This window comes from Ranitomeya imitator, chromosome 2, assembly GCF_032444005.1.
Source record: "Ranitomeya imitator isolate aRanImi1 chromosome 2, aRanImi1.pri, whole genome shotgun sequence".
Taxonomy (NCBI): domain Eukaryota; kingdom Metazoa; phylum Chordata; class Amphibia; order Anura; family Dendrobatidae; genus Ranitomeya; species Ranitomeya imitator.
The window spans coordinates 126,449,664-126,477,252 of NC_091283.1; the positions used below are offsets into that span (position 1 = coordinate 126,449,664).

Sequence of the window (27,589 nt, forward strand, 5' to 3'; positions counted from 1 at the left end):
TTCGGCTGCTTCGGTCCTGTGTCACATCATCAATAAGGCTAGGGTCACATTGCGTTAGTGCAATCCGTTTAGCGCTAGCGCTAGCGGATTGCGCTAACGCAATGTTTTTAAAGGGTCGCGTTTCGGGGTCGCGTTAACGTCCCCGCTCTCGCAGATCCCCGATCTGCGAGAGCGGGGAACGGACCTCGGGCGCGCCGCGGACGCTGCAAGCAGCGTCCGAGGCGCGCTACAAAAGACCGGCGCGTCGCTAGCGCGTGCCGAAAATGACACGCGCTAGCAATGCGCTGGTACATTGCGGGCAATGGGAGCGCTAACGGACGCGTTGCATGGCGTTAATTTCGCCGTGCAACGCTGTCCGTTAGCGCTCTGACCAAAACGCAATGTGACCCCAGCCTAAACACTAGTGACCCAGTGCCACTGGCAGCCATGCATGCCAAAGCCATCACACTGCCTCCGCCGTGTTTTACAGATGATGTGGTATGTTTTGGATCATGAGCTTTTCCTCGCCTTCGCCATACTTTTCTCTTTCCATCATTCTGGTAGAGGTTGATCTTGGTTACATCTGTCCAAAGAATGTTATTCCAGAACTGTGCTGACTTTTTTAGATGTTTTTAGCAAAGTCCAGTCTAGCCTTTTTATTCTTGATGCCTATGAGTGGCTTGCACCGTGCAGTGAACCCTCTGTATTTACTTTCATGCAGTCTTCTCTTTATGGTAGATTTGGATATTGATATGCCTACACCCTGGAAAGTGTTGGTCACTTGGTTAGCTGTTGTGAAGGGGTTTCTCTTCACCATGGAGATTATTCTGCGATCATCCACAACTGTTGTCTTCTGTGGGCGCCCATGTCTTTTTGCATTGATGAGTTCACCAGTGCTTTCTTTCTTTCTCAGGATGTACCAAACTGTAGATTTTGCCACTCCTAATATTTTAGCAGTTTCTCGGATGGGTTTTTTCTGTTTTTTGCAGCGTAAGGATGGCTTGTTTCACCTGCATAGAGAGCTTCTTTGACCGCATGTTTACTTCACAACAAAACCTTCCAAATGCAAGCACCACACCTCAAATCAACTCCAGGCCTTTTATCTGCTTTATTGAGAATGACTTAACGAATGGATTGCCCACACCTGTCCATGAAATAGCCTTGTAGTCAATTGTCCAATTACTTTTGGTCCCTTTAAAAACAGGGTGGCACATGTTAAGGAGCTGAAACTCCTAAACCCTTCATCCAATTTTAATGTGGATGCCCTCAAATGAAAGCTGAAAGTCTGAACTTCAACTGCACCTGAATTGTTTTGTTTAAAATTCATTGTGGTAATGTCTATAACCAAAATTAGAAAAATGTTGTCTCTGTCCAAATATATATGGACCTAACTGTACATGTTTGTCATCTCCCTTATATATAGTATACACCTGTATGTCATCTCCTGTATATAGTATATACCTGTATGTCATCTCACCTGTATATAGTATATACCTGCTGTGTGTCATCTCCCCTGTATATAGTATATACCTGTATGTCATCATCTCCTATATATAGTATATACCTGTATGTCATCTCCTTCTATATATAGTATATACCTGTATGTCATCTCCTCCTGTATATAGTATATACCTGTGTGTCATCTCCCCTGTATATAGTATACAGTGGGGCAAAAAAGTATTTAGTCAGTCAGCAATAGTGCAAGTTTCACCACTTAAAAAGATGAGAGGCGTCTGTAATTTACATCATAGGTAGACCTCAACTATGGGAGACAAACTGAGAAAAAAAAATCCAGAAAATCACATTGTCTGTTTTTTTAACATTTTATTTGTATATTATGGTGGAAAATAAGTATTTGGTCAGAAACAAACAATCAAGATTTCTGGCTCTCACAGACCTGTAACTTCTTCTATAAGAGTCTCCTCTTTCCTCCACTCATTACCTGTAGTAATGGCACCTGTTTAAACATACAAGACCACTGATAATCTCCCTCGATCTGGGGCTCCACGCAAAATCCCACCCTGTGAGGTCAGAATGATCAGAAGAACGGTGAGCAAAAATCCCAGAACCACGCGGGGGGACCTAGTGAATGAACTGCAGAGAGCTGGGACCAATGTAACAAGGCCTACCATAAGTAACACACTACGCCACCATGGACTCAGATCCTGCAGTGCCAGACGTGTCCCACTGCTTAAGCCAGTACATGTCTGGGCCCGTCTGAAGTTTGCTAGAGAGCATTTGGATGATCCAGAGGAGTTTTGGGAGAATGTCCTATGGTCTGATGAAACCAAACTGGAACTGTTTGGTAGAAACACAACTTGTCGTGTTTGGAGGAAAAAGAATACTGAGTTGCATCCATCAAACACCATACCTACTGTAAAGCATGGTAGTGGAAACATCATGCTTTGGGGCTGTTTCTCTGCAAAGGGGCCAGGACGACTGATCCGGGTACATGAAAGAATGAATGGGGCCATGTATCGTGAGATTTTGAGTGCAAACCTCCTTCCATCAGCAAGGGCATTGAAGATGAAACGTGGCTGGGTCTTTCAACATGACAATGATCCAAAGCACACCGCCAGGGCAACGAAGGAGTGGCTTCGTAAGAAGCATTTCAAGGTCCTGGAGTGGCCTAGCCAGTCTCCAGATCTCAACCCTATAGAAAACCTTTGGAGGGAGTTGAAAGTCCGTGTTGCCAAGCGAAAAGCCAAAAACATCACTGCTCTAGAGGAGATCTGCATGGAGGAATGGGCCAACATACCAACAACAGTGTGTGGCAACCTTGTGAAGACTTACAGAAAACGTGTGACCTCTGTCATTGCCAAAAAAGGATATATTACAAAGTATTGAGATGAAATTTTGTTTCTGACCAAATACTTATTTTCCACCATAATATGCAAATAAAATGTTAAAAAAACAGACAATGTGATTTTCTGGATTTTTTTTTCTCAGTTTGTCTCCCATAGTTGAGGTCTACCTATGATGTAAATTACAGACGCCTCTCATCTTTTTAAGTGGCGGAACTTGCACTATTGCTGACTGACTAAATACTTTTTTGCCCCACTGTATATATGTGTGTAATCTCCTACTGTATATAGTATATACCTGTATGTCATCTTCTATATATAACATATACCTGTATGTCATCTCCTCCTGTATATAGTATATACCTGTGTGTCATCTCTCCTGTATATAGTATATATCTGTGTGTCATCTCCCCTGTATATAGTATATACCTGTGTGTCATCTCCTTCTGTATTAGACCTCGTTCACACGTTATTTGCTCAGTATTTTTACCTCAGTATTTGTAAGCTTAATTGGCAGCCTGATAAATCCCCAGCCAACAGGAATCCCTCCCCCTGGCTGTATATATTAGCTCACACATACACATAATAGACAGGTCATGTGACTGACAGCTGCCGTATTTCCTATATGGTACATTTGTTGCTCTTGTAGTTTGTCTGCTTATTAATCAGATTTTTATTTTTGAAGGATAATACCAGACTTGTGTGTGTTTTAGGGTGAGTTTCGTTTGTCAAGTTGTGTGTGTTGAGTTGTGTGTGGCGACATGCATGTAGCGACTTTTGTGAGATGAGTTTTGTGTGGGGACATGCGTGTAGCAACTTTGTGTGTGTCGAGTTGCATGTGACAGGTTAGTGTAGCAAGTTGTGTGCAGCAAGTTTTGCGCATGCCAAGTGTTGCGTGTGGCGAGTTTTATGTGTGGTGCCTTTTGAGTATGTGCAAGTTTTGTGTGAGGCAACTTTTGCATGTGTTGCAACTTTTGTGCATGTGGCAATTTTTCCGCGTGTGCAAGTTTTGCGTGTGGCGAGTTTTCCATGAGGTGAGTTTTGCACTTGTGGCGAGTTTTGCGTGAGCCTAGTTTTTGCATGTGGCGAGTTTTGCGCGTGACGAGTTTTGAGCGGCGACTTTTGTGTTTCGACTTTTATGTGGCGAGGTTGGTGTATGTGTGGTGAAATGTGTGTTGAGGGTAATATGTGTTCAAGCACGTGGTAGTGTGTGGCGCATTTTGTGTGTGTGTTCATATCCCCGTGTGTGGTGAGTATCCTATGTCGGGGCCCCACCTTAGCAACTGTACGGTATATACTCTTTGGCGCCATCGCTCTCATTCTTTAAGTCCCCCTTGTTCACATCTGGCAGCTGTCAATTTGCCTCCAACACTTTTCCTTTCACTTTTCCCCATTATGTAGATAGGGGCAAAATTGTTTGGTGAATTGGAAAGCGCAGGGTTAAAATTTCACCTCACAACATAGCCTATGACGCTCTCGGGGTCCAGACGTGTGACTGTGCAAAATTTAGTGGCTGTAGCTGCGACGCCTCCAACACTTTTCCTTTCACTTTTTCCCCATTATGTAGATAGGGACAAAATTGTTTGGTGAATTGGAAAGCGCGGGGTTAAAATTTCACCTCACAACATAGCCTATGACGCTCTCGGGGTCCAGACGTGTGACTGTGCAAAATTTAGTGGCTGTAGCTGCGACGCCTCCAACACTTTTCCTTTCACTTTTTTCCCCATTATGTAGATAGGGGCAAAATTGTTTGGTGAATTGGAAAGCGCGGGGTTAAAATTTCGCCTCACAACATAGCCTATGACGCTCTGGGGGTCCAGATGTGTGACTGTGCAAAATTTTGTGGCTGTAGCTGCGACGGTGCAGATGCCAATCCCGGACATACACACATACACACACACATACACATACACATTCAGCTTTATATATTAGATATATCTTAAAAAATATATATCAAAATTCAAATCAACACCCTTTCACCTGTTAAAAATAAAGAGAAGGGAAAAAAAAGGAACAAAACTAAACAAATGGTGCCTGTAAAAGTCTTATCTATGAAAATATCGAATTAATTAACCACTACGGTGAATACCGTAAAGAGAAAAAAAAATCAAAACCCCAGAATTGTGGCGTTTTTTTGGTCACCTATTGGTATTAATATGTAATCAATGCATCATATGTACGTGAAATTGATATCAATAATAATATCAACTCAACGTGCAAAAAACAAGCCCTCACTCCGCACTATCAAAAGAAAAAGAAAAATGTTCCGGGTCTTGGAACATGGCGTCACAAAGCATTTTCATCACTTAAATAGTAAAAAAAAAAATTGATGCATGTTTGGTATTACCATAATCAAGGTTCCAGGGGATTTTTTTTACAAAACTACCCTCCCCTCTACCACTCTTGCTTTTTTTTACCATTCCAAACTACATGGATTTTTTGCCCATTTTTCAGTACTTTCTCTGCCAAAATGAATGATGCTATTCAAAACTACAGCTTGTAGTTCTTAATTAATTCCCTGGTTCTTAAATGGTTAAGTAGTACCAGTCCTACCTCCAAGTTGCTTCAAGGCTATTGTCATTTGTTCTATACTGATGAGGGGCAAACGCTCTGAAACAGGCGGCCTGTAGATGGGTCTCATGGCATTTATCGCTTGACATGTTAAAGGGGCACACATTGACTGATATGGCATTACCATTCACATGTAATACTTGTGAATAGCTTCTTTCATAATGAAAGAGACCAATTTTAAATAACTATTGGGGGGGTAAGGCTGCTACAACTACAATATTGTTTTCAATAGACAACATTATTTGGTTATAGGTGAGCCTAGGATATTTTTTAGCATTGGCCTTAAAAGATCATGTTAATACAAAAAAATTAAAGAATATGTTCGGAGCATTTTTATTGACTCACTATGTTTCCAAGATACTTACTTAGACATGATAAACTCCTTGAGCACATACAGTTAATTAATAATTATACATCACAGACACTGAAATGTATATTAGATTATGGAAACACTCCTATCATTCTTTCCCCAAACCTGTATAAAATGTTAAGGCAGTACAAGTGTGTCGATAAAGTCATGGATTGCCTTCTTCTTTAGTATCCAGCATCACTCCTCTTTCGACTCACGTAATGGTAATTCGGTACTCACTGTGACCCAGAAGTGGCTCTTACAATGTAAGTCTATGGAGTGTAAGAACAAGACCCCATAGACTTTCACTGTAAAAGAGCCTTCCGGCTAGCGCATAGGGCATAGAGTGATCACGAGAGTCTGATTCGCCGTCACATGACTCAGAACAGGACTGGACACCGGAGACCATGGCGATCGGTGAGTAGATTCACACACTTATCCTACACTATCATTTACACATGTTTAGGGGTAAAAAAAAGTCAATGTGAGTGCTTCTCTAAATCTGAGATCTGCTGAGGGGCATTATGATTGTGGAAGGGATAAAGTTGTCTCCTATTATTTTCTTTAGGATTTGAAATTTCTGAATATCAGAAAAGGCAAGCAGCAATGACTGTGCGGAAAGTAAGCAAGCAGAAAGGTAAGCGAAGCAAATCTGTTTTTTTTAACTCAGCAAAGCTTAAGGGGATCCTGTCACCAAGTTTTCCCAATATAAACTATGGCCACCACCTTTAATTCCTCTTTTACTTGACGAGAGAGGAGCAACCAGAGCAATAGCAATGATATGGATGGGAGGATTATAAAAGGTATTTTTGAGCTATGTAGAAGGCATGTGAGCCCTATATATATATATATATATATATATATATATATATATATATATATATATATATATATATATCTTTCTAAATACTGTAAAATAGGCATTAAAAGCAGTGGCTATAGTTTAAGTTGGGGAAACAACCCGGTGACAGGTTCCCTTTAACGAGAACCTGTAAGCAATGTTTTAAGGGGCAACCAGAAATAGTGTTGTATGTCATTGTCCAACAATTAAAACAATATTGTCAAAGACAAGTCTCACTATCCGCTATCAATCAAGTATTCAGGAATAGCAGGGAGAACTGGAAATGAACCATGGACTGCAAGTGCACTTACAGCCCCCAATGTATTTACAGCCCAAAATGCATTTACAGCCCAAAATGCACTTACAGCGCCCAATGCACTTACAGCACCCAATGCACTTACAGCGCTCAGTGCAGTTACAGCACCCAGTGCACTTACAGCACTCAGTGCAGTCACAGCACCCAGTGCAGTTACAGCACCCAGTGCAATTACAGACCCCAATGCACTTACAGCACCCAGTGCACTTACAGCGTTCAGTGCAGTTACAGCGCTCAGTGCAGTTACAGCACCCAGTGCAATTGCAGCCCCCAATGCACTTACAGCACCCAGTGCACTTACAGCATTCAGTGCACTTACAGCGCTCAGTGCAGTTACAGCGCTCAGTGCAGTTACAGCACCCAGTGCAATTACAGCCCCCAATGCACTTACAGCACCCAGTGCATTTACAGCGCCCAATGTACTTACAGCACCCAGTGCAGTTACAGCACCCAGTGCAATTACAGCCCCCAATGCACTTACAGCACCCAGAGCACTTACAGCACCCAATGCACTTACAGCACCCAGTGCAGTTACAGCGCTCAGTGCAGTTACAGCACCCAATGCACTTACAGCACTCAATACAGTTACAGCACCCAGTGCAGTTACAGCACCCAATGCACTTACAGCATTCAGTGCACTTACAGCGCCCAGTGCAGTTACAGCGCTCAGTGCAGTTACAGCACCCAGTGCACTTACAGCATTCAGTGCACTTACAGCGCCCAGTGCAGTTACAGCGCTCAGTGCAGTTACAGCACCCAGTGCAATTACAGCCCCCAATGCACTTACAGCACCCAGTGCATTTACAGCGCCCAATGTACTTACAGCACCCAGTGCAGTTACAGCACCCAGTGCAATTACAGCCCCCAATGCACTTACAGCACCCAGAGCACTTACAGCACCCAATGCACTTACAGCACCCAGTGCACTTACAGCGCTCAGTACAGTTACAGCACCCAATGCACTTACAGCACTCAATACAGTTACAGCACCCAGTGCAGTTACAGCACCCAATGCACTTACAGCGCTCAGTACAGTTACAGCACCCAGCGCAGCTACAGCACCCAATGCACTTACAGCACTCAGTGCACTCACAGCACCCAGTGCACTTGCAATCTAACTTAAGTATGGGTAAAAATAAGGATTTCTCTGCAATGAAGCAAAGGATTGGAAACATATAGGTGTTGTTTTAATTGTTGAGTAGTGACCTTTACATAACTACCTCTGGTTGCCCCATAAAATATTGCTGAGAGGTTTAAGGCTGTAGGGTGGATCCTACCTGAGAATAAGGAGAAATTCCTCTTTTGATATTTGGTCAGGTCTTCTGGACACGGCATCAGTCTGAGCAGAGAACATGATTGTAGGCCCCTTTAAATTTACTTTCATACCCCTGTTATTTATAAATATCTACAACCGTCTGTTTTTAGCCATTTTGCAAGTCTTTTCCTGCCACTTGTCTGTAACTACAGTATAATAATTAGTCCGTTCTGCGTCTTGCTATATTTATATGGGCGCATACTGTTTTATCATAGCTTGTTCTATTTCCTTTCAAGTGAGGGCTGCCAAAAAGAGACAGGGAGGAATTGTCCTGGGGGGGTGGGGACATGTTTTTTTTTAGGCAAGGCTTGGCACAAAAAAGCTTGTTCTGGTCTTTGATACCACTATAAATAATTCTGTCCTGCTCACCACATTGGTTTTTTTCTATACATGTGGCAGTAACTGGATTCATTTTGCTTTAGGAAACTTTCAATAACTTAGTTTAATTGAAACACAATAAAGAAAAACATTAATAAATAGATAGATAATTGTTACAGGCCGCGGCGGTGGGTGTGCGGCCCCCTATGTCGCTATGCCTCCTGTCATCACTTTTTAGGGAAGCATTCTATTAGATTAACTGTTTCACTTGCAAATCCCTCTGCTGATAAAAGGGTCTCGGTATTATCAGCCGCATACCCGGCACTTGGGAGTGTAATGGCACACATGATGCGTAAGGGAAATGGAGTCTGCAGACAAACCGCAGGACGTACCTCTGAGTGCACTCATGTGACGGAGCATTACTAGTAAGCGTGTCTGCCGCATTTATTGCACAACCGGGTCTTTAGGGAAAGTCCTTTGGCTAAAGCGGCTTAGTGCTCTCCTGACTGCAGCTGTAATCTAAGCTGCTCCTTAAAGTCACAGAGTAATGAGATCTTTCCCAGCTCCTGCATATCCCTATATACAGATAATAATATTTCTTATTCATAAATTGCTAGAAAATAATTTTTAGGAGTGTGCAAAAATGATAATTCCATGAAGGGGTTGTCCACTGCTAGACTTTTCAATACTCCCGATGTGCAGAATAAAAAAAGAAAGCCATACTTACCTCCGGGATCGGCTTCATTCTAAGCTCTGTGTCTCCCGGTTATCTTATCACTTTGTTTCTGTCCTGTGAGTGCCGCAGCCTATCAGATGTCTGCTCTGACGTATCAGAAGTCACTGATCGGCTGCAGCGCTTACATGACAGAAACAATGTCACATGATCACTGGAGGATACAGCGCTCAGAGCGGAGCAGAGGAGATAAGTATGATTTTTATTTTTTATTGGGAGCCTTTAAAGGAGTCGCCCACTAGGGGACAATCCGTTTACATGTTTTTTTCCTGACCTATATTTGTTTGCATCAATTATATATGATTTTAAATAACAAAAGTAAATGTTCTCACTTTTCCAATCCACTGTTTCTACATTTTTGACATTTTCCTTGTCCCCTGCTGGTCTTTGCTTCACTAATTTCAGTAATGGCATATCACCTTAAGGGTGATGAGGGAATGATAAATTTCCCAAATATCACCCAGAAAACTCGGATGTTTATTTTCCTTAATTATCATCCGATTTTTATCCATATGCCATCCGTGTGTCCATTTTTTATGTTCATGTGATGTCGTATGCCATTAATTTTCATTCATCTACAGTAAAAAACCTACCTGATCAAACACAGCTTCCTAGGTTTGTAATAGAAATGTATCTGTAAAAATCGGATGCCGCTCGGATGGTCCGTGTGGGATCGTTTTTTTTCTACCCACCCATCTGAGGCTAGGAAGAAAGCAGTGCAGTGTGATCTCTCTCTCACAGTCAGACAGACCAAGAAAATAAATCTTTCATCTGTGCAGCCCTAATTCGTGCCCACTGCAGTCAATCGCTGCCAGCAGTTAAGACCGCGAGATTCACCCTTTCCATGACTTTTGGGCAAAGCCGTTAACCACATCTGCCTCTATGGTATGTACATTTTTACATGCATGATGGCTAGATCTACTCTAGAATATTCCTGTACATCTTTTTATCATGTATTTTGGAAAAAGCTAAAGCAATGTAGATGAAATGATTAGGGATGAACGGACCTGTGAAAGTACGGATTCGTTGGGGGGGTCGATCGAACTTTAGTCCAGAACTGAACCTGAACCCTATAGCAGTCAACAGAGTCTCTCTCTCGCTCTTTGGATCTCTCTCCCTCTCCAGATCTCTCTCTCCGGAACTCCAAACACTAAAACAGACCTCGTGGAGAAGTCCACGCTCAGAGTTCAGCATCGGACACTACGTGTCCAGTACGAACCCCAAACTTTATACGTCGGGTTCGCGCATTTCTAAAAGTGATCATCAAGCATGAATCAAGCCATTAGCCATACAGAACTCCAGGATTCATTCATGCAAACTTTGTTTTGGACTGTCAGCCCACAGTTTAATTCAGATGATGAGGTAGTCACTGGTCAGTATTCAGGCCTTCCTCTAGAAAATAATCATACAGCCCAGTCCATGATATCATGAGTTAAAAACTCTCCGTTTCCACATCTGCATTCGGTTTTAGACCTTTCCATTTCAAACACGCCATTCCCCACAGCTAGAAGATGGCATCTGCAATCTCTAGAATTGTATTCACTAGAATCTGGCCTACTTTGATCCAGTAATACCAGAAGTAAAATGGTTAACATCTGCAATTCCCCAAGTGCTATCCCCTGCCTTTGTAGGAAACCCTCTTATGCTTTGTATTAGAAGCTGGGTGTTAGGGAGAATCCCAGCGGTTCAATCCGCAGTATTTCTTCATTTTGCTTCCATGATGTGTTCTCAGACACTCAAACAGCTTGCAATATTTATTAAGGAGAAATGCTTGGGCAGATGCTCACTGCAGGAATACAGGAGGCACGTGGCACTCACATGTTCAGGAGCGAGGAACTTGGCAGTACGGATTGTATCAAATTAAACTTTAATTTCCTCCTGGGGAAAAAACAGGCGTCACTTGAGGAGGTTTTTTTTTTAACTCTTTCTACTCTAAAAAGATGCCCCAATTCTTGTCTGTGGAAACATCAGTGCTCCATGCTAAATCAATACTTGCACCAAAAAATGATATAGTTGCTGGTTCCACCAGGCAGTGTCCTCGGTAGCAGACACGTTTCTCCATGAGGATCACACGTCCAGGCTCGGACTGCCCAAAAGGGCAATCCCCCGGTGGGCCCTCGATCCACCTGTATGGGCAGTACTTGGCAATCATTCACTTGATTCACTCTGTACAGAAAAAAAAGCATCTCATCATTCATTAACTAAACTACCCAGTTTATTATTATATAGAGATATAGGAAAATTTGTAAACGAGGGTAGTGTAATATTTGTATGCAGGTGAAACGTGGGCCCCCCAAAGTCAATGTTACTGGTGGGCCCTTGGCGCCCCAGTCGAACACCGCACATATTAGGGTACACATCTGTTTCACATACCGGTTGCCAGCAACCTTCATAGTCATTGTATGCCACCTTCAAGGGACTATCAACACTAAATTTTCTGTATTGACCTAAATCGTCATGTTTTTTATTTTATCATTGAAAGCCATTTAATTCAAGTATTGACTTACATTTCCAGTGCAACTGCCATAATAAAACGCATATGAATAGCGAGCCGCGCGCTTGCGGCAGTAATTCTGTCATGATAAATGCTTGCATAAACAGACACAATACATAATATGATTTCTGTTGGCGATTGTTACATATTCATTTTCTATACACTCCAAGCAGAGAAAGCACATAATTAATGTCTCTTTGTATAATTGCCTCTTACTATTTAGTCTTTATGGGGGTTTTTTTCTTCCCCTGTGACTCTATCTGTTAGGATACTGCCCTGTGGCACATCGAATGGTAACAGAGCAGATGAAAACTACAGAAAAAAAAACATTTTTATATACTATATTTAGTTTTTGATGCTTAGGCAATGAGAAGCTACTTAATAAAATAATTATGGGTAACCTAATTCTTAAAGGGGCATACAGCGCCTATTCTGGCCCTTGTTCCAATGCATCTAGACGTGGCGCAGTGTGTCTGAGCGGTGTCCAGCACTTTGTAATCACTTTAAGCCATTAAGCTTTCTTGATTTTAATCTTAGCTCAACTTGCCTCTCGGAAAGAACATCATTTGAGTTCCCTTTCAAGTAAGAGCCATTGAGACATTGACCTTTTAGTCTGAAAGGATTTTAAAGCCAGAGTTATTTCCAGTAGGAAGAAGGTGTGCAAGACACTATATCTTCAATTCTGCATCATCAAAAGTTTCAGTAGAACTTTAAGACACATTTTGACCAGCGGAGATTAGTTTTCACAGTAAAATAAACCAATGGATTATTCTGACTCTTCTAGAGATGGCTGATACCTGAAAATGGCTAATAGATCTTTAAATAGAATCTAAATCGTTCATAGGATCCAAGGTCCCATGACATTTTCACAAACTTTTCTTTTTTAAAGAAATTAAGTAAAGAAAAGGCAAATCTGGTCATTGCACTTCATTGCTGGAGATTATAGCTCCTATGCACAGTACTTTACTCTCATAAATCCCCATATGTGAAAGCTTTAAAGTATATCGATGATTCCAGGTGAATTTTTCAATGAAACTGTATTGTGAGTGTATCCGAACATAGTGTCACCTGCATTATATATATATATATATATATATACACTGTGTGCAGAATTATTAGGCAAGTTGTATTTTGATCACATGATACTTTTTATACATGTTGTCCTACTCCAAGCTGTTCAGGCTTGAGAGCCAACTACCAATGAAGTAAATCAGGTGATGTGCATCTCTGTAATGAGGAGGAGTGTTGTCTAATGACATCAACACCCGATATAAGATGTGCTTAATTATTAGACAACTTCCTTTCCTTTGGCAAAATGGGTCAGAAGAGAGATTTGATGGGCTCTGAAAAGTCCAAAATTGTGAGATGTCTTGCAGAGGGATGCAGCAGTCTTGAAATTGCCAAACTTTTGAATCGTGATCACCGAACAATCAAGCGTTTCATGGCAAATAGCCAACAGGGTCGCAAGAAGCGTGTTTGGCAAAAAAAGGCGCAAAATAACTGCCCACGAATTGAGGAAAATCAAGCGTGAAGCTACCAAGATGCCATTTGCCACAAGTTTTGCCATATTTCAGAGCTGCAGCATTACTGGAATAACAAAAGCACAAGGTGTGCGATACTCAGGGACATGGCCAAGGTAAGGAAGGCTGAAAAGCAACCACCTTTGAACAAGAAACATAAGATAAAACGACAAGACTGGGCCAAGAAATATCTTACGACTGACTTTTCAAAGGTTTTATGGACTGATGAAATGAGAGTGACTCTTGATGGGCCAGAGGCAGGATCAGTAAAGGGCAGAGAGCTCCACTCCGACTCAGACGCCAGCAAGGTGGAGGAGGTGGGGTACTGGTATGGGCTGGTATCATCAAAGATGAACTTGTGGGACCTTTTCGGGTTGAGGATGGAGTGAAGCTCAACTCCCAGACCTACTGCCAGTTTCTGGAAGACAACTTCTTCCAGCAGTGGTACAGGAAGAAGTCGGTATTGTTCAAGAAAAACATGATTTTCATGCAGGACAATGCTCCATCACATGCCTCCAACTACTCCACAGCGTGGCTGGCCAGTAAAGGTCTCAAAGAAGAAAAAATAATGACATGGCCCCCTTGTTCACCTGATCTGAACCCCATAAAGAACCTGTGGTCCCTCATAAAATGTGAGATCTACAGGGAGGGAAAACAGTTCACCTCTCGGAACAGTCTCTGGGAGGCTGTGGTGGCTGCGGCACGCAATGTTGATCGTAAACAGATCAAGCAACTGACAGAATCTATGGATGGAAGGCTGGTTAGTGTTATCATAAAGAAAGGTGGCTATATTGGTCACTCATTTTGGGGGGTTTTGTTTTTGCATGTCAGAAATGTTTATTTCTAAATTTTGTGCAGTTATATTGGTTTACCTGGTGAAAATAAACAATGAGATGGGAATATATTTGGTTTCTATTAAGTTGCCTAATAATTCTGCACAGTAATAGTTACCTGCACAAATAGATAGCCTCCTAAGATAGCCAAATCTAAAAAAAAAAACCACTCCAACTTCCAAAAATATTAAGCTTTGATATTTATGAGTCTTTTTGGTTGATTGAGAACATGGTTGTTGATCAATAATAAAAATAATCCTCTAAAATACAACTTGCCTAATAATTCTGCACACAGTGTATATATATATACAGTACAGACCAAAAGTTTGGACACGCCTTCTCATTTAAAAATGTTTCTGTATTTTCAGGACTATGAAAATGGTACATTCACACTGAAGGCATCAAAACTATGAATTAACACATGTGGAATTATATACCTAACAAAAAAGTGTGAAACAACTGAAATTATGTCTTATATTCTAGGTTCTTCAAAGTATCCACCTTTTGCTTTGATGACTGCTTTGCACACTCTTGGCATTCTCTTGATGAGCTTCAAGAGGTAGTCACCGTGAATGGTTTTCACTTCACAGGTGTGCCCTGTCAGGTTTAGTAAGTGAGATTTCTTGCCTTATAAATGGTGTTGGGACCGTCAGTTGTGTTGTGCAGAAGTCTGGTGGATACACAGCTGACAGTCCTACTGAATACACTGTTAGAATTTGTATTATGGCAAGAAAAAAGCAGCTAGGTAAAGAAAAACAAGTGGCCATCATTACTTTAAGAAATGAAGGTTAGTCAGTCTGAAAAATTGGAAAAACTTTGAAAGTGTCCCCAAGTGCAGTGGCAAAAACAATCAAGCGCTACAAAGAAACTGGCTCACATGAGAACCGCCCCAGGAAAGGAAGACCAAGAGTCACCTCTGCTTCTGAGGATAAGTTTATCCGAGTCACCGAGTCACCAGCCTCAGAAATCACAGGTTAACAACAGCTCAGGTTAGAGACCAGGTCAATGCCACACAGAGTTCTAGCAGCAGACACATCTCTACAACAACTGTTAAGAGAAGACTGTGCAGCAGGCCTTCATGGTAAAATAGCTGCTAGGAAACCACTGCTAAGGAAAGGCAACAAGCAGAAGAGACTTGTTTGGGCTAAAGAACACAAGCAATGGACATAAGACCATTGGAAATCTGTGCTTTGGTCTGATGAGTCCAAATTTGAGATCTTTGGTTCCAACCACCAGCATGGCTACCACAGCATCTTGCAGCGGCATGCTATTCCATCCAGTTTGCGTTTAGTTGGACCGTCATTTATTTTTCAACAGGAAAATGACCCCAAACACACCTCCAGGCTGTGTAAGGGATATTTGACCAAGAAGGAGAGTGATGGGGTGCTACGCCAGATGACCTGTCCTCCACAGTCACCAGACCTGAACCCAATCGAGATGGTTTTGAGTGAGCTGGACTGCAGAGTGAAGGCAAAAGGGCCAAAAAGTGCTAAGCATCTCTGGGAACTCCTTCAAGATTGTTGGGAGACCATTCCCGGTGACTATCTCTTGAAGCTCATCAAGAGAATGCCAAAAGTGTGCAAAGCAGTAAAAAAAGCAAAAGGTGGCAACTTTGAAGAACCTAGTATATAAGACATAATTTCAGTTGTTTCACACTTTTTTGTTAAGTATATAATTCCACGTGTTAATTCATAGTTTTGATGCCTTCAGTGTAAATGTACAATTTTCATAGTCATGAAAATACAGAAAAATCTTTAAATGAGAAGGTGTGTCCAAACTTTTGGTCTATGCTGTATATTGTGCATTTTTCTGCCCCGTTGGCTCCACATCTGATTGTCTCCTTAGTTCAGACTCTTCAGAAAGGATGGAGACTGGCTGCTGTGATGTTTTCCCTCACCCAGTGCACTTCACCTTATTTCCCAGCCCACAAGAAGTTATCCTGGCTGGGTTCCCAAGGTTCTCCCAATCTCAATCACTTGGATCAATCACTTGTTCCCTCGTCTCCTCCCTTGCAACACAGTGGAATAGTTCTGTATAGTAGGATCTATCAGTAGAGGCCCAGACGACCAAACATCTAATGTGTATGGGGTCCTCCTGATACAACTTATGATGGACACAGAATATACTGTACCTCACAAACTTTTTATTGTGTTTTTTCTCATAATTGACAAAGGGTATAATATCCAAAATGTTGCTACTATTCACAATATGTCAAGTTCCTGTACCTCACTGATGTGATATAAATCAAGGCTATGGGGGAAAATACAGTAAAAAGATTGTGATTCTGCCCATCGATGTTCCTCCCGGTGTTGATTAATTATTAAAGTTGTAAGGAGCAAAGTAGTCGGCTCTACTGGAATCAGCACCCATCTTCCTTCTTGCTGTTGCTAACGGTACAGCAACATGTACTTAATCAGTGTGCACCAAGTTTTATGGGGAGAGAGGGGTCCAGCATGTTGAGTTTCAATGGCCGATCCTTTTGTTCTCCCAGGAGATAAGCCGCCACCAGAGGTGTGAGGAAACACTTGTTTGCTTTTCCTTTAAACACATTAACAATCAGCTGAATTGATTCATCATGTGTGTAATGAGGTCAGAAGAGATAGCTGTTGGCTGAAAGAGCATTTAACCTCCAGTTATCTAAGGTACCATCCATGGTATGGACTCCTTAAAAACAGTTGTCTGGTAAAACAATCTATACTCACCTCCTGAAGCGGCGCCATTGCAATGATCTTGGTGCTACCATTTCCGGTGGTTGATGTGACATTGTTGTGTCACCTGTCTGCTGCAGCCAATCAACTGCCACTCACCGACTTTCTCCTTTACTATTTTGTGATAGCCGACATCAGCTCTGATGGAATATTAATTGATTGGCCGCAGCAGTCATGTGACTCAACGTCATGCACTAGGAACAGTAGCGCTAACATCAGTGGAACAACAACGCTGTGGGAGATGATACATTGTTTTTATTTTGTAGGGGCTCTGAATTGATTGAGCAGAAGTTGTACAGTAATGAGCAACCCTTTTAATTCAACCTCTCTCAATAGAAAGTAAGTGAGAGAAGCCAGATGAGTCTAGCTAGTGCATGACCATAGTTCTGCAAATTGCATACATGCAGTCACGGGACCATCCAACAACGTGTGCCGTGTGCAGCCCATGCTGTCATGATTCAGCAGACTGCAGAATTTTGTCTCAAGCCTGGACAACCCATTTAAGTGCATCTATTAGTGTCTGCAAATTGTATAATTAACTAGCACACTCCTAAATTAGGCATTTGAAGGGAACCTGCAAGCGGATTCATGTTCCCAAACCACAGACAGCATGAATCAGAACAGGTATATTTTTCTCTGCAACGCTCCAATGTTTCAGAGAAAATGTAGCTTGAAGATTTGGCTATAGACCATAGCTGGAGATGGGACTATTCCAGCACCACCCCTGACCATTTTTTGCCAGTGCTGCTCAAGGTGATTGACAGGTCTATCACTATAGGAGAGGCCTGTCAGTCAACTAGAGCGGTGCCCAAAGAAGCCAGTACTGGACGGCTCTGGAATAGTCTAGTCTTCGGAGTGTTTCACAGAAAAATATACCTGGCTGCAGTCGTGGATCCAGGATCTGATTCATGCTGCCGGCGGTTTGTGAAGAATGAATCAGCTGATAGGTTCCCTTTAATTGCAGCTCACTGATCACTCTCTGGATCCTCAGCTCTGATCAGCCGGGTGTACACATTTATTTTAATAGGGAAAAAGAGAATAATCTGGGAAACAATTAGTCAAGTCTTCTTTTACCTAATGAGACCTATTGTGATAACTATCTGGATGTTCCCATTGATTCTTTTAATTTGAGGCAGACCCTGTGATCAGGGTCATTCATCTAGAAAAATGTAATGGATAATAATAAATAATATAGATCAGTCTGTGCATGTGTTTACTGAGGTAAGAAAAAATAAGTATAAAGTTACCCTATGTGATCAGAGGACACACTGGGATAAAGAATTTTCTATGATTAGGCTATTTGTACATGACCAGAAAAAATCATTTCTTGCTGCTTTTATTGTTTCAGTCGTTCATTAAATATAATATATAACTTGCTATTTTTTTGCTTTGTGATGGAACAATGCGGTGTCTTCATGGTAACTTTATAATCAATACAGACAGCGCTGAACCTCATGGCAGCAAAAGTATTAAAGCGGCTGTCCACTACTCGAACAATCCCTTCAGAATCCCTATGCTTACCCCTTGTAAAATCATAACACCTTTACTCACCTTTGGTGTCGGCGCTGTTCCAACGGTATCGGCAATTGCTCTCCCGGAAATCGCATGCCATCTACAGGAAAAGAGAGAGCCATCGCAGCTCTTACTTCCTCCAGATGTCAGTTACATCCCTTGGCGGGAAGAGTGAAGCCAGCACTGATTGGCCACAGGGATTGCATGACATATTAATGTCACACGATCCCTGGGAGAGCCAGTGCTGGAACGGTTTCGGCACCTTAGGTGAGTATAGCTGTTATTATTTTACTGGATGGAAACCTAGGGATTCAGAAGGGATTATCCGAGTAGTGGACAACTCCTTTAAGGAAAAAATAAACAATGTACTCAATAGAAGGATCATAAGATAACAATGTATAATAGTTTTGTAGCTTCCAATTTTCTAGAGGTTAAAATCTAATTTAATCAGTTTAATTCAGAGTTGTACTGTCATCTAATTGGTGTGTGTTTCTCTCGTAGCTGGTGTCAGCTGTCCACGCTCGGTCCCTCCAGCATACCCACCGCCTCAGGAACCCGGGGCAATTCAAGGACAGTATATGGTGACCGACGGCATAAACCAACCACAAGTTTTTGAGTTCACTGAACCCAGAAGAAGTCAATCCCCTTTCTGGCAAAACTTCAGCAGGTTGACGCCTTTCAAAAAATAATACAAATATATAAATATAGAAATATATATTGAGAAAGGAGTATTAAAATAGAAAAAAAAATTATATTTATAGATGGACCTTTTTTCGGAGAAGCACTGTTGCAACTAAACTATGAAAGGACCAAATACAAAAAAAATAGCAAACAAGACAGGAAAACTACCGTAACTTTAAACAGTTGATTTTTTTTTTCTCGTTAAAATAAAGTTTCATTTTTTTCCCGTCGGACTACAGGAACTGCTCTACTTTCGAAAAAGCTCCATGAAACATTTCCTCTCTCTGAAGAGTTCAGTCATAGACACGAGACGCTTTGCTGTTTCTTTCCTTGGACTCTAGGACTTCACTTGCTTTCCGTGATAGTGACCACTAATGTTTTTGGATAATTGGTGGTAATTGCACATTTTGCTCTAAAAGAACATTCTCACTATTTAAGTGAGAAAACAGAGTGATTAATGGAAAGCACCCTAAGTAAAATACACAACCTGCATTCATTTCATAGTATTCACTCAACAAATTGGTCAACACCTCCAGACACAATGGGACTGTCAATTGGTTGTTCATCCTCCTGGCCCTGAAGGAGTTGCCATTTTCTCATCCACATTGCTTCTGTAAGAGCAACCATTTTGAAAAGTGGTCAGATTCTCAAAGAAAGTACTACTGCACAAGAAGCAAAAGTCGAAGCTCGCCGAGTGTAAAGTTGGGTTACAGATGCACGTCCTATGAAGTCATAGAGACAGCGCCTAAACTGCCTGTGCATTGTATCTGCTCTTTGTGTATAACCCTATGTTCGTTTAGGAGGTGAAAGTTGCAGGAAGGGAAGAAATTAACTTCTGGGTTATATATTGATCCTCCCACTGTTTTAGCGGTGCCAGAGCTCTGTAGTTCCCGCTAGGTCTGCTAGCTACTGTGCATTCTATCAACTCCTTTACTTGTTCCATAGATGTTCTGGGATTAAGTCCATCAAACAGGGATAGTTAGATTTTTTAAAAAATTGCAAATATTTATTTTCTTTTCCTTCCAAAGAGTTTTATTTTAATTTCTTTTCCCCCGTATAACTCATAATGCCTCAGTGAAGAAGGCGGCACAGTCATTGTTCTTATTTGGAGTCACTGTGAGCTTTGCAACTTAAAAGACCATGTGAAAAACGACTATATTTGCTGCTTTGATGTCCTACATTTTTGGTATACATTAATGCTGCATTACTCATTTCTGCATAGGTGATGCCTGAATGGGAGATTCAGCCACATGGTATATGGAATGGTCCCTTGTCAAAATGGCAATAACGTCCGTGGTGTAAAATCCCAAAGGCTTCACGCGTACCGTGCAGAGCACTTTAGCCGGAAGGGCAGCAGCGCACTGTAATAATCGCTGTCAGTCCTGGTGCTGGCTTGAGTTTTAAACATGTCAGACGAGTATTAAACATACTAGATCACTTATTGCAAGTCTATAAGCTTCTCTGCACATTTACGAGTACTTTTATAGCTATTGCCTTCCTTGTCCCTCCCTATCTCGTCCCACCCCACTCTTTTCTCAAGCATTCCTAAAACACATATCGTCATTTTCTTTTATTTAACAGAGCAAATCCCTATCCTATTATAGGTGTTCTTTTGCTTTTTAATATTTCCTCTGCTTTTGTCTTCTGCCGTTTCTAGTCTCTGGTATTTAGTATGCTGCTCAATACACCTTCCCATGCTGCAGATAGGCTCATTCATTTAAATGGGTCTGCGTCCCCCCTTGAGTAAAAAGGAAGATGGTGTCAGAGCTTATTAAACAGTTGCCTTTGTTTCATCTCTCACATCGCTTTCCCAAGGTGATCCCGTCCTTTTGTTTGTATAGTGTGGCTGTTTTCTTTTTTTTTTAATCCCCCTGCCGTCTTGCTACACCGCATCTCTTCCTAGAACACTTTGATGGTTGAGTCTAGTTCTCCGAGCTCACTACTGCCAGCTGTACCCACCTTTCACTGTGCCGAATGATCCCTGTGCCCAGTGCCTTGGGACTGGGTGTTTATAGTCTACCAGCACGAAGAAAAAGCTAACGATTTAGGTCATGAAATTTGAAGGTGCATCCACTCTTACTGTTGGTTACAGACCATCGACCATTAACGTCTTATTCCGTAAATGATGCATTTGATTAATTTTCTTTCTTATCAAAAGCCAAACTGAACCTTTTAACATTATATTTTGATGGTATGAGTGCACCGCATCAATTGTTGACTGTAAATACTTGGAATAAATACTCGAAAATTCAGTTGCATCTAGCAACGATTAGGAAGTCCAATGGTTAATCATAAATTGAGCAGAGTTTATATTGCATATATATAGATTGAAAATCATAAATACTGGATAACATATGGTGAAATGAGACTATGACTTTCTAGGAAAGATAACATTTCTCTGTCCTCCCCGGAGGCGCTCGTCTGACCCCTCAGTCGGACACTTTCACACAACATGTCAGGATGCACTGATCTCTAGTCATTGGGGTATTAACTCCAACCAGCTGAAGACAATCATATGAAAGACAGGCATAGTGAATGTCAAGTTGGGAGATGAGTACATGGTATCCATTACATGTAACGAACACAGTCACTGAACCTATATACGATTTTAGAATCTACTTCTATTTTTCTAAGTGTTTTATACAGTATCACATCTGTTCATCATTCAGGGATTTAAGAGTAATTACTGTTTTTGAGATCAGAGCACAACGAGACATTGTTCTGTTTCCCTCCACAAATCTGGATCCCACGAGAACTATATTATACAGATACTATACACATCATGAATCCATGGGACTCTAGGCGGCAGAAGCGGACCTATCATTGGCATGTGTGGCCACACAGGAGTCCAAGTGGTGAGGGGGCCCACTGTCGCCTCCAAAACTGGTGGAATTCTGCATTATCAGGAACTACAGGAGTGCAAAGGGCCCCTTATATTGTTCTGGCACAGGGGCCCTCTGCTATCTGTGTTCGCTAATGCTAGGCAGGCTATGTCTGAGTCCCTTCCTCCAGTTTCCAGCCGCATTCTCATCAGCGCAATGTCATCACTCATTAGGATTCTGTAAGCAAACGCTTGCCACTTATCATCTAACCGAGAACACAAGAACTTACTAGAAGGATCCATGTCTCCATCTGCAAGAAGGTGCTCAATCTATTGTGCATAGATATTATACATTATTAGGTAATAGACAGTAGAATTGCTGGGGTGATTGGATTGCTGGGGATTGTTGCACTCTGGACTTTCATGTTAAAGGGCAACAAGTTATCACTCACAACTTGCTGACTGGTGGCGCTCTAACCGCTGGGATTTGTGCCTATAGGCAGAATGGGTAGATTTTATCCCCATTTGAATGGAGCGCCAGAGGGCATGCCTGACCACTACTCTATTTATTCCCTATGGTGCTGCCAGAAAAAGCCAAGCAAAGCCCTCAGCAGCACCGTAGGGCATGATGGAACAGTGGTTGAGCATGTGCACTGCGTTCTGTTCTAATGGGGCGAAAAGTGTCCCTGTTCTGCTGTCCGACCCCCAACAACCAATACGTTATCGCCTATCCTGTGGATAGGTTATGACTTGTTTTCACGGGACATCCCCTTTAATAAGCCCTTAATATCTGCCCTGTTCTTAAGGTGCCCATACACATAGGAGAAAATTCATCCAAGCCTGTGAATTTCAGCAGGACTAATTGGTTATCCTATGTGTATGGAGTGTGCCTGACAGGTGTAATAATAGCAAAGGTCAGGTATATTACATTTCAACCTGTCTGATCCTTCGTTCTCACAAGAGCGGTCTGGCACTAGATTACTCTCCTAAACCAATTTGAACCACACGCACAGTTGGCTGAGCCTTGTAGTCATGTCATATGGGAGGAATAGATGTTGGCCGACCAAACGTTTTGCCCACCGCTATGGTCACCCTTGCAGCGGAAGTACCGGGTGCAGAGGGCTCTAATCTATTTGAAAGAAAATGGTGTGTTCTGCTTCTCTCTCCTTCAAATCCATTTCTCTACATATCGATATTGTATGTCCTGCTTTTTCATACTACTTGATGTTTCAGTATTAGCAGAATATTATCCTTAGGCCTCATGCATCGAAGTAATATAACATTTCTAGACATCTGTGGTGGTCCTACTATACTTCTAATGTAATCTGCCGCAGTATCTCTGAGACATGTAGTGGTTATGGTACAGTACGCAGTACTGACAGTGTGCATGGGGCCTATGAACGGTTCATGTACATTAATGGGACGCATCTAGAGGAAAGCTTCAAAGAGCCCGAAGACCATATCATCTCAAATGTGAACTCTTCTAATCAGCAGAGATATTGAAATATGGATAAGTCTATGTGGGCCATAGTGGGATGGCTTCACAGCTAATATAGAGGAATAAATAGTATAGACCAAATGCAATTAGCGACAATAAGTGGAATTTGCAATAAGTTACAATAGGATGGTAATAAATGATATTTGTAGTCTTAGTGGTAAGAATGAACGCACCTTCCTGCTAAACAGAACAACCTTTGGTGAGACATATGCATATCTGGATTGTCTACCTCTCTGGTTAGCTGGTATTATAGAGACGTACAGCGGACGCAGCCATCTTTGTGATATGACTTCATCCACGGATTAGGGCCTAGGCATTATCAAACTGCTCGCTTATGTGACAGACTACCTTTACAGGGGGTTATACCCTTTCTTCTTTTTTCTCGTTCTCAATCCATATTGTCTTCTGTGGTGTTGGTATTCATGAAGGTGCAGGTCACCTGAGAAGGGGAATGGATAGTTTTTTGGGGGGGAGTTTTGGCAACCTTTTTAGTTTTTCTGCGATTGGTTCTCCAGCTATGTTGTGTTGTTCTCACCTGTAAAACCTGCTGCCTGAGATTGTGGCCTAGTTCCCCGCATTGCAGACTTATCCAACGATATCTACTTGAAAATTTGCCCACTGTGAAATCATTATTTGTGACGGTTCCCAACCTATGGACACCTTATAAAAAATATTTTACCTATGTTAGTGGTCAAAAAAGGTGCAATAAGTGTCTGCAATTTTCCATTCCTTTATGCATGACCTGCACTTAGTTTAGACGTTTGTCCGGACATGCCTCTCCCAGCAATTAATGATGGCTGCCAGGTCTGTGTCCGTAATGCAGCCATCACTCAGTCTCATGTATTCTTGAACTGAATTTCCTTTCTAAAGTCCATGAAAGATCTCTTCTCCCTTGTGCTGACAGATAATGATCATGAGGAGTATGTGGCTTTCCTCTATCTTCTACGTGTGCTTCCCTCTTCCCAGTAGGGCCTTTTTAATCTGCCCTCCCTGAAGACTTAGATGCTTTCCTCCTTCTCAACACGCATATCTGTTGTGTACAACATCCTTCCTGATGCTCCCTTACATTGAGAGATGGGAAGGAGAAAGCAGGGAGGAGCAGTATGCTTCTGTGCTTCTGGATTTCTCCAAAGCAGCAGAACAGCCAGCTATGTGAAGTAAACTGACTCTGCAGCAGCGAAATGGTAGTAAATTATTTAAAAAAAACCTATTTAGTAAAGTGATTTATTTTACATTTCAAAGCAAATAAACAATACAAATAAATGCAGTACCAACTAGGTGTTCGCAGACTTGGACAGTATTTAGGTGGCATTGATTTACACAGAGGCCAAGAATTTGCTATAATTTCTTTGCCCACCTTACATGACCAGTCAGTGTCTGCCAGGGTTCCTTATCCTCAGCTAATGGTGTCAGTCATGCCATGCTATTTAGGCTTACATTAAGCTAAAATTAAATATTTGTAGGAAAAGATTGCATGTAATGTTAGGTCTAAAATACTACAATTATTTTTTCAAATATCCTTAAAAGTGGACTAAGCTATATTTTTCTGATACAGTGACAGCTTCATGTGCAGAGCATAGAATTATTTTAAGAGATATCATTTTAACTACCACTAAAGATGCCTAAGAGCTTCCTGCACACTGAACATTGAACTCTGCGATGTAAAAGTATTCCGCAAACTCCCATTCTCCCTCTAGTGAACGATTTAGGCAGCTAAACTATGCCGAAGCTAGACTGCTCGCCATTCAGGAAAATTGGAGCTTTGGATCAGAAAAAGGGATATCTAATTTAATATAAAGAAAATAATTACGTTCATTTGAGATAATAAAATGATGTAAGGGCAGACAACTGAGTTGAATAGAATTTATAGATGTAGAATGACTGTTAGGAAGTCAGCCCTTAAAGGGTTTTTTTTAAGATCTTAGAACATTTGTCTAAATGGAGGAATTGACATAAAAACCCTCAAAAACCTTTACTTTATGGATAAATTAGCTGTGTCTCCAGTAATGTCACCCTGGTGCTCCCATTTAGACTTGTATTACCTTGCTACAGTGATGAGGACCTTGTCTACTCATGTGATTCCTGCAGCCAATCACTGACTTCAGCAGTAATTCACGTGGCCAGCGATTGGCTGCAGGTGTTATAATGTACTTTTAACAGAATGCAGCTTACAGTGCTACATTTCATCAGCGTTGCACTCAGTTGGCAGCTATCTTCTCTTAATCTTAAGTAATATTACAATTTGTAGACGTCACTGGGCTTTGCACACAGATGGCATACGTATCTCTGCTTTTTGCTTTATATTTCTGTACACCTAAAACCATGGATCGCTGTACCTGGAAGAAAAACCATTTCACATTTCTCACTGTTGCTCAGATTGCGAGTTAAGGACCATTTACACTGCCCGATTGTCGACAATCGTGCAGTCTAAACAGGCTGCAAATCACCCAATGTTCATCAGGTAAAATAACCTTTTGCAGAAAATATAATCATTCTCAGCAGCAAACAGGACTTGTGGTGCCGAGAACCATGGAAGTCAATGTGGATTCTATCACCCCTTGCTCACCAGATCTGCCCGTGTAAACAGTCTAATGACCAAAGACCGGCAAGCATGTCGCTGGACATCGGTCATTTAATTCTTCGCATCGCACAGTGTAAATGAACCTTTATGTATAAATTGTTTATCATGAAAGGCACATTTGTCTTCTTCCAATTTGATGGCAGTGGGATCTGGAAATGGTAACTGTGATTACGGCACCCAAGATGTCAATTTCATTTTACAGCAACCTCCATGTCGGCACTAGTGGAGTACAACACCATGTGTTATGTCTCACCAGCATCTACATATCATCAAGACCATCAATGCACGATGGAGAGTTTACACAGAACTCTGCGTATATAGATCTACCTGAGCTGTATCTACCAGGGTCTACGTCTCCACACAAATACCGAAAAGCCATGGTTTAAGTGTGACGAAGCTGTACGGTGCCACAAATGACCCGTACAGGTTACAAGCTAAGTATTTCCTTTTACCCTTAGTGACAATTCACATTACCCACTTTTGAATCTCTCTATATTTTGAGACAAAATGCTACCATGTAATCTATTAATAAAGCAGGTGTTTATCCAAATGGTGCTATTGTTAGACAATATCTAATGTAGCCTGTAGTCGTTGATCACTGGACCACTTTTTATTCTCGGTGTAAAATGAGTCATGATTCTCAATTATTGGTCACTGTTGTCGATTCAGCTTTGTATGACCCTCATTGTGAGTCGTATAGTGCCAGATACAATGGATGAATACTGGTCAAACCTACTGATGTGAACAGACCCGGCCAACCATCTATTGCATTTGATGGTTTCCTGACTGTCCCGATGGCGCATGTTGGGGAGAAAGGGTTATCATGCCCGAATCCTTTGGTTCTTAATGAAGAGAAGCCGTGTTTGACTGGGGTTTACTCCTCTTCCTAGAGAGGCATACATGATCCGCTAGGCAAAGCATGCATGTATTTGAGGGGATGAGAGTTTTGCCATACGGCTAGCTTCACACTTCCATCTTAGGAGAAGATTAGGTATTGCCTAGTGTCGGAAGCAAAGGTCACAATATGACTTGTCAGCCTTGATGAGTCATTTTTGGGCTGCACAAAGTTCATTACACCCAATGAACAAGCGTTTCCTCATTTACTTGGTGATCAGCAGCCTGTTTACTTGCCAAGTTATCATGAGACAACAGTTATTAACCCGAAAGTGTAAATGCAGCTTTAGGTTAGAAAGTCTTAAAAGGGGCCAAATTTATTAAATTAGTTCATCATGCTTGATGCTGTCCATCCATGATGCTGTCCATCCACTCAAAATGTACACTATTAGTTACCGTTGCTTCTTTTGGTCCACGAAGTTATGCCAAAGTGTGGCATATGAGATTGCTAATTAGGCCATGTCCCTTTCCCGAGCAATGCTCCTTGTCAAACATGATAAATAAAAATGTCTGAAACGTATAATAAATGCGATATAAGACATTTAAGAAAGTTTTTTTTATTGCAAATTATATAAGCACTCCTCCCATCAAAATTATAGTCTTCTTAAAATATTGCAGTCTTCTTATTCTATACCCTTATGTACTTACAATTGCTCTTTTTCCCTTTCTACCCAGCTAGTTCTTCTCTTTTCCATTAGGTCTATGACATCACGTGATTAAAAACAGACTAGCCGAATCCTTCTAAGCTCTATGTAGAAACAGGTGGTGTATTTTCCCTGCATGAATCATTCCCCTCTTTAACTCCTGACCCAGGTCTTCTG

At 41.6% G+C, this 27,589-nt stretch overlaps 1 protein-coding gene across 5 annotated transcripts in view; it reads left to right on the forward strand.

Annotated features, from left to right (window-relative positions):
* The window catches only part of ARHGEF9 (Cdc42 guanine nucleotide exchange factor 9), a 626,906-nt gene extending 605,656 nt beyond the window's left edge, over positions 1 to 21,250 (forward strand). For all 5 annotated transcript variants that reach the window (XM_069747208.1, XM_069747209.1, XM_069747210.1 and 2 more), the window contains 2 exons: positions 6,272 to 6,340; positions 18,795 to 21,250. In XM_069747208.1, the coding sequence (XP_069603309.1) occupies positions 6,272 to 6,340; positions 18,795 to 18,982 (257 nt within the window). In that variant the 3' untranslated portion in view covers positions 18,983 to 21,250. The remainder of the gene's footprint in view (positions 1 to 6,271; positions 6,341 to 18,794) is intronic.
* The last annotated feature ends 6,339 nt before the right edge of the window (positions 21,251 to 27,589 follow it).